Below are 20,314 nucleotides of genomic sequence, written 5' to 3'. Positions count from 1 at the left end.
GATTATCGATATGTATGTTCCTATTACCTTTCTCTTAATTGTTTTGGGTTTGTTTTTGTGGGTGTTTTTCTTCTCATGTGTTTCCCACCTAGAGAAGTTCCTTTAGCATTTGTTGTAGAGCTGGTTTGGTGGTGCTGAATTCTCTTAGCTTTTGCTTGTCTGAAAAGCTTTTGACTTCTCCAATGAATCTGAATGAGATCCTTGCTGGGTAGAGTAATCTTGGTTGTAGGTTCTTCCGTTTCATCACTTTAAGTATATCGTGCCACTTCCTTCTGGCCTGTAGAGTTTCTGCTGAAAAATCAGCTGATAATGTTATGGGGATTCCTTTGTATGTTATTTTTTGTCTTTCCCTTGCTGCTTTTAATATCTTTTCTTTGAATTTAATTTTTGTTAGTTTGATTAATATGTGTCTTGGTGTGTTTTTCCTAGGGTTTATCCTGTATGGGACTCTCTGTGCTTCCTGGACTTGGGTGACTATTTCCTTTCCCATGTTAGAGAAGTTTTCGCCTATAATCTCTTCAAATATTTTCTCAGACCCTTTCTTTTTCTCTTCTTCTTCTGGGACCCCTATAATTCAAATGTTGGTGCATTTATTGTTGTCCCGGAGGTCTCTGAGATTGTCTTCAATTCTTTTCATTCTTTTTTCTTTATTCTGCTCCTCAGCAGTTATTTCCACCATTTCATCTTCCAGCTCACTTATTTGTTCTTCTGCCTCAGTTATTCTGTTATGGATTCCTTCTGATGTATTTCTCACTTCACTTATTGTGTTGTTCATCTCTGTTTGTTTGTTCTTTACTTCTTCTAGATCTTTGTTAAACGTTTCTTGTGTTCTCTCAATCTGGGCCTCCATTCTATTTCCGAGATTCTGGATCATCTTTACTATCATTACTCTGAATTCTTTTTCAGGTAGATTGCCTATTTCCTCTTCATTTATTTGGTCTTGTAGGTTTTGACCTTGCTCCTTTATCTGTGACTAGTTTTTTGCAGCCTCTTTTTTTTTTTTTTAATGAGTGGGATTGTGTTCCTGTCTTACTGGTTGTTTGGCCTGAGGCTTCCAACACTGGAGTTTGTAGGCTATTGGGTAAAGCTGTGTCTTGATGCTGATATGAGGAACTCCGTGAGACCTCACTCCAATGAATACTCCCTGGGGTCTGAGGTTCTCTGTTTGTCTGGTGCTTCTGACTCAGAGCTCGCACCACAGGAGTTTTTACCTGACCCCCAATTTGTGAACCAAGATCCTGCAAGCTGCGTAGGGTGGCACAAAAAAAAAAAAATAAAGAGAACATTAACAAAGTAAAAAATAAAATTAGACTAGGAAACAGATATGTTAGAAAGAATATAAAAATAAAAATATAGATAAAACAGCAACCAGAAGGTACAGCAGTACCACAATAGTAAAAAAGGGGAGGAGGGAAAAGAAAAAAAAAAAAGGCGGGGGGCAGGCGAGGCCTTGGCTGTAGGGGGTGGGGCCTAAGCAAGGGCGAGGTTTGCATTGTGGGCGGGGCCAATGCTCAGGACCCACAGGGCTGGAAAAGTCCCTGGGGGCTGTGGGGGGGGTGGGGCCTAGGCTCAAGGGACCGAAAGGGCCCAGGCGTGCCCCCCACCCCTGGTCTCAGAGGGCATGGGACCTCCCCTGGGAGCCCAGCAGTCTTCCGGGGCTCCAGTGGGTGGGGAAAATGCCCTTCTCTCCTCTCTTGCTCCTCCAGTCTGGGAGAGTCCCTCCTGCCTGCCTCTCCTAATCTCCCTGGCCTCCCTACTGTGCCCACAAGGACCCATGCAGCCTGGAGGGGGCTTTGGAGGGCAGGGGACAGGCCTGGGAGCTCAGCAGGCTCCCTGGCCTGAGTGGGCGGGGCAATCGCCCTCTGCCCTTCTTCCTCTCCTCCTGGTGGAGGGTCCCTCCCGCCTGTGTGTCCTGATCTCCCTGACCTCAGGGGCATAGATCCTGTCTGGCCTCCACTTCTCCTCCCCACCTCAGTCCCTTTGCATCCTACAAGTTCACTTTAGGGTTCCTTCCGTCTCCTTGGGCATCAGACTTCCCCACCAGTGGCCAGCAGGTGCCCTAGTTGTGGAGAGACGCTAACTCCCCATCTTCCCACACTGCCATCTTGACTCTGCCTTTCAATTTTTTTTAATCCATACCCTGTATGTTACACATACTTTTCTCATAGGGATACCTATTTAGAGTTAAGCTTAGATGGAACTTGATTTCTAGTTTTGGCTTGGCATGTATGGTGTAGTGTCTCAGTCACCTTATATTTCAGACAAAAACTTGAACTTCTGAAGACCAATATGTTCTGCAAATGCAAAGTATAATGATTATAATGAGGGTATCAATTCATATATTAATTGATTTAAACTGTATTAATAAATGTATTTCCCACAAGCTGTTTCCCTCTTGAATATGCCTCATATCAATTTTCTATAAAATTAAGTTGCATACAACAGCTCATTTATTTTGTTGATGTTATTTCTCTCTCCTTTCCTTCTTTAAATATCCATTGAGTGGCTGATAGGGAGCTCAGAGAGACATACTTGCCCACAGAAGAGTTGTTCTGTCTTAAACAGCCCCTACCAGTGTACCTATACTGTCCAATATAGTACTGGGCTCACTATGTATTCAGTAAATATTTATTAATATGAACTTGACATTATCAATAATTTTATCATTTATTTCATTTGATCATTTATTTCAGTGGTGAAGGGTAAGTAGTGTTTATTGGTAGAATACTCTTACTTTCCAAGTTCTGTGTCTATGCTGACCTCAAAGAAAGGAACAACCTTCAAAGCTTATTTGAAGCTATTCATTTGTTCATTCATGCAAACTTATGTATGGAGAAAATGTATAGTGGAGGGAAGGGAAAAAGTCAGGATACTCTTCTGCTTCTTTCCTGCTTTGCTTAAAATTAATCATGTAAGTCTTTACTAAATTTGCCTCAAAGATTAAATGAGAAAAAGATTTTAGGGCTGTCTAGCACAGTGCCTGACACACAGTAGATGCTCAGTACACGCTAGTTTATTATAATGCAATGGACTAAAACTAGAGGCTCTTACTCCTTTATTCTACATGATTCACTATCCTATTTTAAACTTTTCTCTTTTTTTTTTTCACTTGAAGAATGGTCTTCATGTGCTTTTTTTCCCTGAATCTGTTGAATGGGTTCAGTGCTTAGTTACCCAATAAAGTGCAGGCAAGAACTTAAGGCTAGTATTTTCCTTAAATCTCTTCTATGATTTAAGACACCTCGGAGAAGGGATCGATGAGCTCCTACATCAACGGATGATGATTTTTATCTTTATCAAGTGACCCACAATTTGGTTACTGGTGCAATGAGAAATTAAGAAAATAGCACACTTTTATGAGTGTCATTTCACAGTCACTCAAATCAGAACTGGAATGCCACAAAAACAACTCCCTGTTAGCCCAGAGAAAAAAAAAAGAAAGAAAGTAAAGGGGAAATTCAGATTAGTCACAAAGAAGTTCCCCCGCCTGCCTGCAAAAGCTGCAGCATTAAAACTGAGAGTCCGCTCTGCTCTTTCAATCGCCTCTTGTCTCTGGTCCTGGGACCTTTGTGTGTTTTCTGATTGATACACCTTGTTTTGGCTTCATCTCCTTCTTTGCGGGGAAGAGGTCAGTCCTCCCTCAGGTTCCCTTCTGTCACAGTTTTCATCTTCCCTGCATCCAGATTGTGAAGATGGAAGGGGTCCAACCCCTGGATGAGCATGTTGGAAACGCACCAGGACGGAGATTCTTGAGGAACAAGCTATTGCTGGTGTCCTCCGTAATTCAGGGGCTGGGGCTGCTCCTGTGTCTCACCTACATCTGTCTGCGCTTCTCTGCTCAGGTAAGATGCACCACTGGCATGTCCTTTCCTCCAGCTCAGGCTGATGGCAGCTCCAACAGCTGCAAATGGTCACTTGGAAATAATCTGACACCAAAATTTTTTTTTTTTTCCCTTTTCTGCTCAGCAATCGTAAAAGTGTGGTCAAACACCCTTTTGTCTCTGTTTTCCTTCCTTTTTTTCAGCAGTGGCAGTGGTGGGGCACAGTGGAGATAGGGCAGGGGCACTGCTTCTGGATTATTCTTTTTCTTTGCAATGCAAGAATCCTGGTATTCCTTTATGAGCTGTCACTTAGAAGCTTTGAGTCACTGATATACCTACTTGGTTTACCTGTTCTGCTAGTAAGCATCTGATCAGGGAATTAATGTAAAAAGGTTATAAGAAAATCTCTTTACATTATTATACTTTCCTATCGTATTCATAAGCCTCATAGACTCTCAAGGAAATATGTTTTTTGAAGAATGCTAAATGTATCAGTATTAAGTTCTTTTAAATAGCTAGCCTATGTATTTTAAGGGCAGAGATGTATGTGTTCACGCCTGTATGTATGCATGGCCAAACGTTTACCCCAGTAACTTGATCAGATATTGTTTCTCACAGCCTTTCTCTACCAGTCACAACTTATAGACAGCACTTTGTCCAATACATTATGTAGTGGAAGATCATCAGTTTAGTATTTCCCCCACTTAATGAAGATATTCTTTCCATTTTTCCTTCTCCTTATTATGGTCCCTTTTACATTATTTTTTCTTATTTACTTATTCATATCTACAAACATTATTAGCTCTTTAAGGATGTTCTTGACTGCAGGAGATTCCACTGAAAAGAAAAGAAATGAATAGTGTCCCCATGTTCCCTTGTTGGGGCTAGTCTGAGAGTTCTTGTTTCCCTGGTGGATGCTCTGTGTTAGAAAATTCTCTCCCTGGTAAAGGTCAGACAATAGGAACTTTTATTTCTGATGGCCAGGTCAGAGACTGGGTACCTCAAATTAGATCAGGATAAGATGAGCAGAGTCCTAGACGATGCCTGGGCTTGTCTTCGCCTACAGGAAATAGGGGTTTTCAGTGCCTACAGGCTAGTTGTGATCACTGTACTATAGAGTGCTCGTGTCCCCAAATTCCCGAAGTATAGCTGATGTCATACTCAAGCCTGCAGACCAGTGAGCACCACAGCACACCCATCCTGTCCTCATCATGCCAGACGTTTCCTTCTCGTCACAGAAGCCTTTGGGTGAAATTAGAGTAGGCGATCTGGGGAGAGGGTGTGGGGGGAGGAGCAAAGTGTCCATGGCAGGATGCCCAAGACAGAGACCGGAATTAGGCCCTTCCGAGAAGAAAACAAAGAGTAACCCAAAATAGAACAGCTGAGTCTATTCACCAGGTCTGGGAGCCCTGAGAGTGCTTTTTCAAACAACCACAGTGTTACATATTTCCTTACACTGTGGGATGATAAAAAGACAGAACATATGGCCCCAGTCAAGGCTCAGCAGTTAATTGCACTAGGGCTCTGAGCAGGAGAGAGCAAAAGGTGAAACAGATACAGATGTGTAGCCAGCTGGTGGCGGGGGCCGCCCCAAACTATCAGTGCCCAAGGGATGCAGAGGAGAGGGGTCCTTTCTAGCAAGTCGCCCAGCAGTTCTGTGCTAGAGCCTGGAAGGGAAGCTGAGTGCTGGCTTCCAGGATACTAGAATTCATGGAGCTGATCTTTGTGAGAGAATTAGCTTTCTCTGGTCCTGGCCCAGAAATGGAAGCAAAGATAGAGGAGGTATATTAGAGCTGTTTGCTCAACAAACATGTTCTTGTATACTCTGGATACAGAACTTTTTGGGGCACAGATATTTGAAATGCTTAACTTGACATTAACTTTTTTTTTCTTACTTCTAGCTAGACTGTTTCAGCTAACATAATTTCTTATACTGTTAATAAGACCCAGGGGAGCATGTTGTGTCCTTAAATTTAATCTCATAAGCTTTGTTAAGGGGAAGGACAGTCGTGTGTGTTCTCCCCAGAGCTTGAGCAGTCATGGTGGCAGCAGGTGTGTGTGTGTGTGTGTGTGTGTGTGTGAGAGAGAGAGAGACATTGATTGAGAGAGAAGGGTGTAAAGTAACTGCTGAAGAAGGGACATAGACTGATAGCTTTTCTAAATTCATAGATAAGATTGTTGGGAATTTTGATTGAAGGATTGGGTAGGTGGTGATACCAATCAAATCTCTACTTTTATAAGACATAATATTAGAGTGATATGTATAAGGGGTGAAATAAAGCTGAAATGCTCATCATTTACCTAGTTAAATTGGATCTCTTTCATTGTAGGAGAAAGATATTTGGAGAATAATCATGATTTTTTTTCTTATTTCTTAGATTTAATTTTAAACTTCATAAAAAATTTTCCTATATGGATGACTCTGTAAAAAAAATACATATGAAACTGTTAAACTCCATTTGGCAGTCAGCCTTCCCTTCAGTCAAGTTTATTTAGTAACCTTTGTTTTCTCACCACTTGGTTAAGTTTTATTATGTGAAAAGCAGAAGTTTTTGTTTTTGAATGTCAGAAAAAAAGATGGACCTTACCCACTCCTTATATAATACACATCCCTCTTTGGGTCCCGATCTTCTCATCTGAAACATGAGGCAGTTGGATCAAATGATCAAGAAATATCTCTTCCAGGTCAATATCCTGTGGGTATGTAGTTTATATATATATATAGTCATAAAATGGGTATGAGGATCTGAGAAATACTAATTTAAGTAAACAGATTTTTGTGTCAAAGCTTCTGGACACCCTGGTTCTTAAGAAGGGACTGAGGGAAACCAAATTTGCACATATGTTTGTAATCTGTATTTATTTATATACCATGTACCTATCTAAGTAACTTATTCTAGATTAGCAAAATACCTTATTTAGAAAAGGGAAAGAAGTGGATGCTGTAGAAGAATATCCATGATACAAGTTATAAAACTGAGTCACAAAAATCAATACATGCTGTTTGGATGTTTATTGGGACTGCCATTTAAAGTATCATGCTTCCAGGCTTCCCCATAACTTCACCTGGGAACGGTGGCAGAAAAAAGCTGATCTATAAAGTGAGAAGCTTTTGCAAATTATACCCATGTGTCTCAGAGCTATTGAAGCTGGGCTCTTCCAAGATTTGTATCATCTTTATCAGAGTACTTTAAAGATGTGCTTTTAGTGATAATTCTTCAGCACATCCCACCCACAGTTAAAGGTTTACATTCTTATCACTTTTACTCCTGAGAAAGACAGAAGTGAAGGCATTTGGAAAGTGAGCTGACCAATTCTGTATCGGTGACGGCCAGAATTAGAATTCAGTTTCTTGATGGAGTTTCGGACTATAACTTGAACTTTGTATCCTTTAGGAAGAAAAAGAGGCATTTTTGATTAAAAAATATTGTCTCAGATCAGCTCAAATTAAATGTGTCCCCATGTAATTTAACAAGTTTTTAAAGAAGTTTTTTATGATAGACATGGAAATAATTTTCAGTGTAATTGGATTTGCATTTTATAAGAAATTTTATGGGAGCTAAAAAGAAACATCTGAAGTATTGAACTGATTTGTCACTAAGTATTTTGAGGCTCTTAAAGGAGGTAGTGAAAATGTATAGAATTGTTGGATTTTTGAGCAGACATTAGACATAGTCCACTTATGGGCAGGAAAACAGAAACTCAGGGAGGGTAAAAGCTGGAGGAGGAGGTAATGCTTCACTGATATTAGAAGAAAGGTGGAAATTCTTTAAATAGATAAGAGGGATGATGGTGGGTGAGTAGGGGCAGAAGGCTTTCTAGGTAAAAGAGCAAGTTGTTCAGAATGGTTGGAGTTGAGAGTTCATTGGGGAAAGTGGAGGAAGAGGAAGCTGAAAATCTAGGTGAGGGCAGGACACAAAGGGTCTTGTGACTCATGCTAAGGGAACACACTTCATTCCATTCTATGCAAAAGAAAATACAGGAAAAATTACCCAATTTGTCGCTTCTCCAAATTTCGCTTCTCTTATGTGGTCTACATATTGACAAATACAGAAAGTGAGTCTAATCTCACATAGCACTAGGGGGCACCACAGTAAAACTAACAGTTCTTGGATATCTTTTAAAGAGAACCCACTCTTATTTCCTGAGGAGTTAAGAACACTTTTCTCAGGAAGCCAAGCGCTCATCCATGTGTAAGAGGATGAACAATATCAAGAGGGCCTAATATTGTTCACTATTTACACAGTGATGATATTTTCTACAAGAAAAATTTAGATATGGGTTCTGACCCAAGTACTCAAAATAGGACAGAATAGCTTGGACAGGAATCATGCTGGAAAATGTCACATATGTACACATGAGTAGAAACAAATATACACACTCAGAGGAGAGATGGGAAGCAAGCAGAAGGGCTCTTGTTATAGACCTTGGAGTATAATCGGCCCTATTCCTTTTCTCTGACCTCAACTCCTAGCTACTAGCCCTGAGTAGACCTAGCCTTGCCTAGGGGCTGACCACCATGCCCTTCCAATTCTGTTTCTTTTAATGGAAATTACTTCTGTGCCCTTCACTTTCAGAGAACCCACAGCTTCCCACCCACTTCAGGGATTCTCCATTCATGGCTCATGAACATTTAATCTTCTGGAATCACTTAGGTTGGAGGAGCCATGTACAATGTTGTTATTCCTATTTAGGGAGTGAAAAGATACAACTGAATAACAAAGTAGAAGGGTTATTTCTCACAGTCACAGATAAAAATATATGGCATATGTGGTAGTGTTAGGATGAAATTGGATTCCCCAGCATCCTATGGCTTGTGCATTTTGTTTGTAGCCAAATGAAGGCATTAAAACACTTCCTCATACAAAAATACAACATATCTTCTCAAAATTTTAGGGGAGTCATTGAGGTGTAGGAGAGAGAACACTGGATTAGGAACTAGAATATTCTGGTTCAGTCCAGTCTTTTAGCTTTGTGACTCTGGGTAAAGTCCCCAAAATCCCGACTGTCAATTTAATCATTTTCAAAAATTGGAATTTAGTTATTGTGAGGAACAAATGTGTTACAGAGCTTTGTAAATGTTGAGATTATTATTATTATTCATGAACACGCTTCCATAAGCATACCACCACTAAAATGTTTGCCTTATAGCACGCACATGTGTGCACACACACACACACACACGAACCCTCCATAACTCAAATCTCAGAAAGCATATTATAGGTAAAGTTAACCTTAACTTCATGGACTTTGACTTTCCTACTGTAATTTTTAAGGCTAAAAACAACCCTTGGTATAATTCTAGCATTTTTGAATATAGATGTCTAATTAAGACCTCATGGCTGTATTAGTGAACAAAGGAAAAATGAAGGGGAGAATTTATGAGGGTATAAAATGTTATCAAGTTAGTGTCTGAAAGTGGTTCAGAGATCTAAAATGGCACACTTAGAACACATGGCCCAGGCTCATTCCATCTCCCTTTACGTTGATGTAGTCCATCCAATTTTCCAATGACTTGGTTGCCAAATAGGGCAGAAAATTATATTTAGAAGAGTGGTCTGGTTCAAAATATTAGAAACGTTGGAGCTAAGATGGGCATGATTATGCATTACTTTCTTTTCAACAAACCTTTCATTCTGAAATGCAAGTTTGATGTGTTATTAATTTGTATAAATTTGTCTAGCTTTGATAACATTGAAAATGCTATTTAAGAACATACTTGGGGCTTCCCTGGTGGAGCAGTGGTTGAGAGTCTGCCTGCCGATGCAGGGAACATGGGTTCGTGCCCCGGTCCGGGAAGATCCCACATGCCATGGAGCGGCTGGGCCCGTGAGCCATGGCCGCTGAGCCTGCGTGTCCGGAGCCTGTGCTCTGCAACGGGAGAGGCCACAACAGTGTGAGGCCCGTGTACTGCCAAAAAAAAAAGAAAAACCAAAAAAAACCCTGCAAAAGAACATACTTGGACAGAAAGATGGGCAAATAGACCCAAACTTTAATTCTTCCAATACTAATTGAAGAAGGGCTTATGGATAGAAAGCGACACTCCCAAAATGTTATATAGGTGGGGAGCTGTGGGGGTGTCCAGTGAGTGTAAATGATGTACCCTCAGGCTGGGCTGCCCTGTAGGTCACCACAGCACAACCCTAGAGAACCAGTGAAACTGTCAAGCAAAGATCAGGATGAAAATGACAATTAACATTACAAAAATTTATAAACAAGCATCAAAATAGTCATCAAGGGAAATTATAAAAACTTTGCTGGGTTATAAAAGAAGTTGTAAAGCACATGTTTTACTGCTCAGCAAATGTAAAATATATTTTGAGTTACCTGTGTGTTGGGTGCTTAACGTTTTTAACTTCCAAGGCCCATAAAGATCTTGATCTGGCCCTGTATGTGGTTTGATGAAGGCTGGGAACTCAAAGCTCTTTTTTTGCGGGAGGTTGAGGGGCATCACTCCTGGTGCTATTTGCAATAACCATCTCTGGTTTTGTGATCTTTTCCCTACTTTTGTCCTCACTTCTTCACTATGACCTCGGAGGAAGATAGACAGATATTTGTGTGCGCTTTTACAGTGAGGAAGTTTGAGGCATAGAGACTTGTCTAGGTCAATATAGGAAGGTCTGGTTATAAATTAGGACCAGGTTTAAATTCTAGTCCTGTTTCTTTCCGTTACACTTGGCCAAGATGCCATAGCTCTAAGCTGTAAGAATTTTGGCTGGCTGTTTTAAAATCTGTTTCCTTTTCTGACATTAATTGCTTTTGAAGAAAAATTGGGGGAAAGATTTATAACCTGGCGTAAAGGGAAGCAAGATTCTTTTAAAATAGGGATCTAAATCTACTTCCACAAATAGAGATAACACAACAAATGAAGCTTTAACAAGTGCATAATACAGCATAGGTTATTTTGATGAAGCAAATCATTGCCATGTGTGATATATTCATAGAAGAGCAAGGGAACTTGGATTTGGGCACTAGCTCAGTCCTTTATTCACTCCGAGCTGTACTTTTTTTAAAAAACAATAAGGAGATTAGACTATATAATCTCCCTGGGCCTTTCTAGTTCTATCAGACTGATTCAAAGAATTATTTTAATGTTGTAAGTGTGATTTCACACTATATGCAAATATCTTTTCAACCATTTATTAGTTTCCTAGGGCTGCCTTTTAAGGTACCACAAATTGGGTACCTTAAAAGAAATTTAATCTTTCACAGTTTTGGAGGATAGACATTCAAAATCAAAGTGTCAGCAGGGCCATGCTCCCTCTGAAGGCTGTAGGGAAGGATCCTTCAGGATCCATCTTTGCCTCTTTCTAGCTTCTGGTGACTCCCAGCAATCCTTAGTGTTCCTTGGCTTGTAGTTGCATCACCCCAAGCTGTGCCTCCAAGTTCACATGACCATCTTCCCTGTGCGAATCTGTGTGTCCTCTTCTCTTCTTTTAAGGACACACATATTAGACTTAGGACCCACCCTAATCTAGTTAACCTCATGTTAACTAATTACATCTGCAAAGACCCTATTTCCTAATCAAGTCACATACTGAGATTCTAGGTGGACATAAATTTGGAGGGACACTATTCAACTCACTACCAACCATTTATTAATTTACTTATTTATTTACTTATCTGTGGAAAATAAGTTACCTGTCAGACATTGAGGAAGCAATGGTAAGCAAGACTTGGTCTTCCTTGCACTCTCAGAGTTTGCAATCTAGTGGAGAAAGGAGATGGTCAAGCAATAACATAGTGCGTGATAAGCACTGGATAACCAAGTAGGGTACAGCTCTTCAGTAAGAAGTCTCACAGAGGGCTATCTACGTAGCTTCAATATCTAGTTACTCAGTTGGGATTATAAAGTGAGCATACTTTAATTTTTGCATTAGGTGCTTCGTTTCTCTTCCGTTATTTAACAGGAAGGCTTTAGTTTAAAATGTCATTGTCATTATCGTGACCGCCACCATCATCATTCCACTGCTGTTCAGTTATGATTTTTTTTTTTTTTTTTTTTTTTTTTGCGATACACGGGCCTCTCACTGTTGTGGCCTCTCCCGTTGCAGAGCACAAGCTCCGGACACACAGGCTCAACGGCCATGGCTCACGGGCCTAGCCGCTCCACAGCATGTGGGATCTTCCCGGACCAGGGCACGAACCCGTGTCCCCTGCATCGGCAGGCAGACGGACTCTCAACCACTGAGCCAGCAGGGAAGCCCCGGTTATGATTTTTACCAGTCACCAATCTTAGTTCACACCAGAATATAGGTTGAGGATTATTTAGCCTCATGCAAATGAGGCTAAGAACTTCATTGCATAAACAACACAAAAGATATTCTTGATTGTTCATTAACCGTCATAGGGAGCCACTTGGGGGAAAAAACTGTTGCTTTTGTTACAGCTAAGGGGTTTATTGTGTTGAAAAGGTCTTCTATTCAAAAGGTCTTCTTATCTACCAATAATTTGGGATTTCTCTTTTGAATGTTGTGATTTGCCTAATCTCTGGTATGGAAAAGTCCTTAGACAGGCCTCATTCCACAGTGCTTATTCCACCATCTTAACTGAGGATGGACATAAAAATAAGGATATTAGAAACTGAGAAAGTGAAAGGACTTGTTCTGGCCTAAGACCATACCTCAGTGTTCCTTTTCCCAGCCCAGTGCCTTGTCCATTCTACTAGGTTGCCTTTCCAAGGCAATAGTGCCTCCTTTTTTATATAGCAAATGAGATGGGGAATGAGTGACTTCAAGTAGAAAGATATTGATTGTAATAATTCTGCTACCCCCTTTGTACTTAAGGAAGAATGGTGCAATGTAAAAAACCTTGAGCAATCAGGTGTGGTGTTGGCTCAAGCCAGTGTCAGATATTATGTGATTATGCAGCCACTAGCCAAGGTCAGGGCATAGTCTAAAGGGCTAAGTTCTACCTTAGCTCAGCAAAGGTTTATTTATAAATGCCATTATTTTTAAGGCATTGTAAGATTTATGATAATGCAGTGGGTACCTTGTAAACCAACCCTTCCATTTGCTTAGAGACTAGGGTGTTTTGCTGGAGATCACCAAGGTGGGGAAAGGAGTTATTTCTTTTTTCAATTTAATTTTTTTAAATTTATTACAAGATTATACAAGTAATATAATGTACAAGATTATATAAGTTTCAGGTGTACAACATAGTGATTCACAATTTTTAAAGATTATATTCCATTTATAGTTATTATATAATGTTGGCTATATTCCCTGTATTGTACAATATATCCTTATTTTATACATAGTAGTTTGTATCTTTCAAACCCCCCTTCCCTCTCCCCCACTGGTAACCAGTAGATTGTTCTCTGAATCTGTGAGTCTGTTTCTTTTTTGTCATAGTCACTAGTTTGTTGTATTTTTTAGATTCCACATATAACTGATATCATACAGTATTTGTCTTTCTCTGTCTGACAGGAAAGGAGTTCTTAGAAATGTTTTGGCAGACCCCTTTGTCAGTGTACTTTAAGGATTTCCCCAGTAAATGTGGAAAGGGAAACCCAGATATAAGAAAATCTTCCCCCTGAGGATATAAAGAATTGGTTGCAAAATTTTGCAAATCACAAAATTTTGAAGGTATGTTCATGCCACATGGATGCTTTTGGTTCATTTGGTTGTTTATCTGAATACCTGATATTCCTCTTAGGAATCTGCTAATTTGCTAAGCATTTGAGACAGTGAGACCACAGTTCCTGTTCCCTAAGATAGAGGGGAGAGGGTCAGTTAGTAGAGACTTGCCATTACTAAGTAAATTTGACAAGAAAAGTGGAAGTGGTTAGAGAAAGGAGGCTATATTAGGATATCACAGGGCCTGTGTAGTAGCGAGGAGAGTAAAAGTTAAGAGAGATTACAGCAAAAAGGTGCTGGCAGCCATGGTGAAGGGTGGGGATAGAGAAAGAGAGAGTCTTGAATGACAGTTAAAATGGCTTTTCTTTGTATTCATTAAATCTCAGTAGACTCTTTATTCAGCAAGATTTTCAAAGTCACACATCTTCATCTCTTAAGAAATGTAACTTTGGGGATAAAGTTTTCTGATCATGGAAGACTCTTTGGCCAAAGAATCAGTTTTTGCCCATTCTTCCTATTCCTTTCTCTGAGTGGGGTTCTGAACTTCGCTGATCCGAAGTGTGGGCCCTTGCCTTTGTAAGGGAGTTTCCGCTGAGTACACAATAAGCCCACCAGGGTGAGAGTCTACCTTCCCAGCCCACTGTAATGGGTAAATATAGAAAATTCCATCTTCCTCTTCAGAGGCTCGTTGAGACACACCCTGAGAGCTTGTGAGGCTGTGCTTTCATGATCTCTCAGGTCTCCTCCGATTGACATGAAGCCCAGTGTTGGGGGAGGAGACATTCACATCCCAGTGGAGGTTGCAGGGTGAACCACAGAGTTCCCATCACAGATCTGTTTCCCCGCCATCCTCCACTGATTCACATCCCATCCCACTCCCACCTAGGATTTTGACTGATATCAAGTGAGGAAGGGCAAGGCCCACATAGTGAATGCAGAGCCCACTTCCTGGTTTCATATTTGATGAGTATCATTCCCTCCTGCCACAGATACATCCCCCTCCAGGACAAATGCCATATGAGTATGAGGTTGGCAGCCTCATGCCACATCCCAGTGAGTCAGAATTAGAAACTCACACATTCCAAAGATGAGCCCATGAAGCAAGCATCACCTTTTTGGGAACATGGTACAGACTGCTGGGTAAATGCTAGATATCAGACATTTTCCATCTGTGTTCTCAGACAGTTCAGTGCTCCAGGTGCTGAGAGAGGCCAGGAAAGGACATAATTCTGACTCTTCTTTGCATCGCCTGCTTGCTTCCTACTTTGTACTTGTCCTGCTGCCCCTTATCAGGACAATTGCATCTAATCAGAGCCCAGCTAATGGCTTTGCCAACCTATACTACACAACCTTGTAGGATTGACTGAGGAGCTCTTTCCTGGAGAATGTCTAGATATTTTGAGATATATCTGAATATTTTGACAACTATCTAAAACCTAATGTTTTAATCTTATTCAGTATTGACAATTAAAATAATTCAAATTAATTTTGAACCCTCAAATGCTTTCATAGGGGTTTTTTACTCTAAAATAGAGTAGGATAAAGAGAAAGGATGTTACCATGAACTTGGGGTTCAATCAAACTCAAGTTAATACCTGTTTCTTCCTGAGCAAGTTCTTAACAGCACTGATTCTCATTTTTCTCTCTGTAAAACATGGGTAATTACTATTTCTACTTAACAGTATTATTTTGGATAGCAAAAAAGGTAATGAAATTGAGAAAGAGTAATGCAGTGCATGGCATGTTATAAGTTCTCAGTAAGTTTTTATTGTTTTTCTTGACTATACCAAGAATGGTCTCATTGCTAGACCTTTCTTCCATATAATGCCTTTGGATTATGTGGGTCATCTTTCGCTTTCAAGGCCTAAGACCATGTCTTTCCTTCTTGAGTGGCCAAAGCCTGCAATGACTTTTCTGTTCTCTGGAACCCTGTGGCATACATTGCCTGTTGATGCTTACCAAAGGTTTTCTTGTAGAGGAGCTGTTTCTCCAGTTGACATGCAAGTTTGTCAAAAATAAGGATTGTGTCTTCTTTCCCTTTGTGTTCTTAGAGTTGAATGTAATGCCTGCCATATAACAGATACTCAGTAATTGTTGATGCTATTTCAAGTCAGCAATAGCATGGCAATCATATAACTATTCAATCAACTATTGAATAGTGCTTACAGTAGAGCAAACATCCTTTGAGCACCAGCTTTGGGACAGGCATGCTTTTTGCCACGGGCATGGTTGAAGATACATTTTCTGGATTTGGGCCTTCAGGAGTTCACAGTTGAGTGTGGTAATTCTCAAATCCTGAACCTTGGGTGCTTGTAAAAATGCAGATTACTGAGTCCACCTACACCTTTTGAATCAGAATCTTTATGAATAGACTGGCCATCTACACATTTTTACAAATTTTCCAGGTGAATCAAATGTACATTAGAGTTGGAGAACAGTGGGACAGCTGACCTTTTTTCATATCATCAGCTGCTCCTAGACAGGACATGTGCATTATTCAGTCAGTTGGTCAAATAGCCCATATATCAGCTGCCTACTGAGTACTCTGTTTTCTTGGCTCTGCTTATGACAGCCCTCAAACCCAGGAGGGAAGCCTGAACTTTTGACTCTCCCTATGCACTTTCATGATGAGGTCATCGTGAGACCACCACCCTGCCAATCTGCTGTGTGTGGCAACTTCTTCTTTCCTCCACCTTGGCACCGAAGTGGACACAAGGAATGGAATATTAATAAAGTCTTCAAAGAACTTTCTCCACACTCTAAATTTGCATGGAGAGAAAGAAAACTGTGTTTTGGTATAATGAAAGTTGTACTTTCATTGGAGGACAGGAGTTGAATCCCTTTACTTCTGTAGGCCTCAGTTTCTTCATCTGTAAAGTACAATGTTCAGTTAGAAGATGACTTCTTTTACACTCATGCTTCTGAAACCATCTCATTCAAACTTCAGGACTGTGCTTTGATTCTGGTGTGTAGACTTATAGGAGTTTCCGTTCCCCTTTGAGGATGGTACTGGCTCTTCAAACTTTGCATATTGAAGAAGCCTTATTGTATAGCTTGTCCTTACATGAAAGCCCTCTGGGACCTTTGATATATTCCATTTTCTTTTAGTATCTGGAGAAGGTATGAGGATTTTGATTTTCTTGATATGAGAAAGACCATGTTTGTGCATGTGGGTAAAATTAATATTTTCTGATTGTTTTCTGGTAACCTTTCTTACGAAGCCAGGATTCTTTTGTATTGTTTCTCTGGGCTACAGAGAGCCAGAGGGATATTTTAGGACTTCCATTGGACTTCATTTTTCATTTTATTAATTCCTTCATTCTGTAGTCATATATAAAGGTAAAATAGTGTTATATAGACTAAATGAAGAACATGACATGGATCTTATCTCTCATGGGCATCCAAGAATAATAGCTGACATTTATCAACTCCTTACAATGTTCCGGGTCAGGTACTGAAAATTTAGATACCTTATCTCATTCAATCTTCACAACAGCACTCTGGGATATAGATTTTACTATTTCCATTTTACAGATGAAGAAACTAAAAATCAGCAAGGTAATGCCATTTTCCCAAGAGCACACAGCTAAGTAGTCTTGTAGAGGAGATGAGACATGTATCCAATGGTGGTAGAATGAAAGTCAATAGAGTGATTTAAAAAAATTTTTTACATCAGGGTTCACTCTTGGTATTGTACATTTTATGGATTTTTAACAAATGAACAATAACATGTACCCACCATTAAAGTATCATGCAGAATAGTGTCAGTACTCAAAATCTTCTGCACTTCACCTGTTCATCTCTCCCTCCTCCCTCACCCCTGGCAATTGCTGATCTTTAACTGTGTCTATAGTTTGCCTTTTTCAGAATGTCACATAATTGGAATCATACAGTATATAGTCTTTTCAGATTGTCTTCTTTCATTTGGTAATATACATTTAAGGTGCCACCGTGTCTTTCCATGGCTTGAAAAGCTCATTTCCTTTTAGCACTGAACAATATTCCATTGTCTGGATGTATCACAGTTTATTTATCCATTCAGCCTACTGAAGGATATCTTGATTGCTTTGGCTTGGCAAGTTTTAGCAATAATAAACAAAGCTATAATAAACATCCATGTGAATAGAGTGGTTTTTAAGTACTTGCTATGGGAGACCAAAAATCAGGGATTTGATTTAGGCCTTGAAGGTGGTGATATTTTGATGGGTCGACATAGATGGAGGGCCATTCTTGGTGGAGAGAAAAAAGGAAGCAAGTATTTTTCAAATGCTTACCACGTGCCAGGCAAACTCCTCGGTACTTTCACATATGTTAACTTATTTAAGCTTTACAGTCATCTCCTGGAACATTCCAATAATAATATTATGCCTTATTTTCACAGACAGGAAAGCTAAAGCTCAGCAATGGTATACAACATTTCCAAATTCACAAAACTAGAGAAGTCACAATTTGAACTGAATCTGACTCCCAAGCCTGTGCCCTCTGTTTTGTCCTACCAGGCTCTATTCAAGGGCAAAGAGCTTAGAGGAAATGGTTGGCTCCAGCATAAGACACAGAAAGGATATGTGTAGCGGTGATGCTTGACAAGGAGGTTGGCGCCAGGTGATGGAAGACCTTGAATTGGGCACTGTGAGGGTATTTCTGGGCAGTGGGGTAGTCAGCATGAGGCGATCAGGTATGGAGGATGAAGGGAAGAGTCGTAGAAGGGCCTGGAGCAAGTGGAAACACCGTCTTATTTCACAACATTGCCTAGGCTTGGTGGTGTTGATGCTAGGAAGAAACTTGTGAGAATATACAAATTTCTAATACTGGGTGACCTTCAGGAGAAGGAAAGGAAGCCCGAATCTGGAGTTGCATTTGCATCTACCTGAAAGAGGAAGTCACGTGTGCTTTCCTTGCTGCCTCTCAGCATCTTGGTCTCAGAATGTCCTCTTGGTCATTACTGCCCCTACTTAGTCATCACAGTGTTTTAGAACACTAGGAAATTTCTTTTATTTGCAGGAACCTTTTGGAGATTTTGCAAAGTCAGTCAAATAAACCACAAGAACTTTTAAGTCAGAGAGCTTTATGCAAATTTGGAGTGAGGAAGCTTCCTATTTTTCTCTTTTATTAAAATTGACTTAGAGTTGCAACTTTTAAAATTTAAATCATGAACAGTTAGTGCTGAAAGGGATGTCTGTGATCTTGGAGGAATTTTTAAAGATGAGAAAACTGATGTCTAGAGAAATTATAGAACTTTCCTAAGATGACACCATACTTGCCTGGCTGGCTGTAGGACCAGGTTGCTGCATGCTGAGCCCTGGGCTCTTTGTGCAACTGCACAGGCTGCTTCTGACTTTAACAAGGTGACCATTCAGGCTGGGACCAACCTGCCCAGAGAGCAGTGGAGGTATTCATTTACCCAGGGGATTATGGTGATCGTGATTGGGTAATATGCCTTTTGAGAGGCTTTCTTCTAGAACATTGCTTTAAGCATGAAGGATACCAATTCAGCCTCACAAACAGTCCGCAGAGGGGAGAGAGCTGAAGACTGTCAAGTCTTCCCAGGTCAACACCTCTCCACCTGCTCACTGCTGACTAATATCGCTCCAGGGGCCCAGGCACTGGCAGGGCTCAGAAAGGCTCTCCTTCTTCCTACACTGCCTGTTGGTTTAAGCCTGGTGAGGCTTTTGATTTTATGTACAAGGGAAGTAGGGGATTCTTCATCTGCATGGGCAGGCCCCAGTGGAATCTGTTTGACTGCTGCTATGAGTGTGCCAGGAAAGTGGGAAGCAGGGATTCCACACCCCAGAGTATGAAAACAAATTCCTCCCCACACCTTTGATCAGGACATCTTGCCAAAAATAGCCTGGTGGGAGGAGCTCTTGTCCTTGGCAGGTGCAGTAGGTGGTGGGTTTTTGTAGTTGTTTTTGTATTCTATTTCCTTTTTTAGTAGGTAATACAAAATTTATAAAATATAAAAAAGTAGACCATGGAAAGTAAGGGTCTCTCCCACTCCTGTCCTCAGGCTTCCAGTTCCTTTCCCCAGAGGCAACGTTATATTCTGTCAGATAAATTCAGTGCCCACACAAACATTATCATTATTTTTTGACACAAATGGTAATGTACTTTATACATGATTCTGCCCTTTGCTTTTGCTTTTTTCACTTAATATATTAATATTTTGGAGTTTGCTCCATATTGAACTTCTTCGTTCTTTTAACCACCAAATTTCCACAGACGTTTTATTTATTAGCTTTCCTTTCTTCATTGTTTTACTTCTTTCTTGCTTTTGAGTACTCACTTGGTTCAGGTTAGATTTTTCACATGGTAAAAGAGTAGGGAAAGACCCAACATTAAAAAATGCTACACGCAGATCTACTCATCTCTGAAGGTTTAGAACAGTTTTTATTGCCTGTATGCCCTGAAAATAGGACACTTACTCCTGTTTTCCAGTGAAAAAGCGAGCAGTCAGGAAGCTTTCAGAATTCACTCCCAGTGCATTCTGGGAGTCTGTGGCCATGAAGGGTTGATTGGTCACAGCCTTGTCCATGAAGTAGCTCTATGACTGAATGGGTTTCTTAAGAAGATGACTGTTAAGTGCTCTGTCATCCAGAATGGGAAATTGGGGATTAGTGAGCCAAAACAATATACTAAGGAAGAGTTTGGCAAATGAGGACAGATCTTACTTAGATGCTTGCACGAAAGAGAAGAAGACTCCTAACTTACCTTAAGAGATGTTATAGAAAGGCAAGGGGGGCAGGCAGGAAGGCTGGGTCTAATCTACATAGAAAAAAACAAATCTCTTATCAAGTCATTCCCTTTACAGGCTACTGCATTTCTGCTTCACAGGATATGAATTCCATTTGTTCATTTTTTTCTTAAAAATATATACTTTTTCCTCCTTTAGGTGCCATCTCAATACCCTCCAATCCA

General features: G+C 40.4%; 1 protein-coding gene across 1 annotated transcript in view; it reads left to right on the top strand.

Moving 5' to 3' along the window:
• Positions 1 to 3,692: 3,692 nt before the first annotated feature.
• TNFSF4 (TNF superfamily member 4) overlaps positions 3,693 to 20,314 on the top strand; it is an 18,380-nt gene continuing 1,758 nt past the window's right edge. Inside the window, 2 exon segments of the mRNA XM_065901433.1 lie at positions 3,693 to 3,842; positions 20,289 to 20,314. Coding sequence (XP_065757505.1) covers positions 3,693 to 3,842; positions 20,289 to 20,314 — 176 coding nt within the window.

Source organism: Phocoena phocoena, chromosome 1 (assembly GCF_963924675.1).
Source record: "Phocoena phocoena chromosome 1, mPhoPho1.1, whole genome shotgun sequence".
In the NCBI taxonomy this organism is placed as follows: domain Eukaryota; kingdom Metazoa; phylum Chordata; class Mammalia; order Artiodactyla; family Phocoenidae; genus Phocoena; species Phocoena phocoena.
The sequence above is the reverse complement of the archived record's forward strand: the minus strand, read 5'-3'. Positions and strand labels throughout refer to the sequence as shown.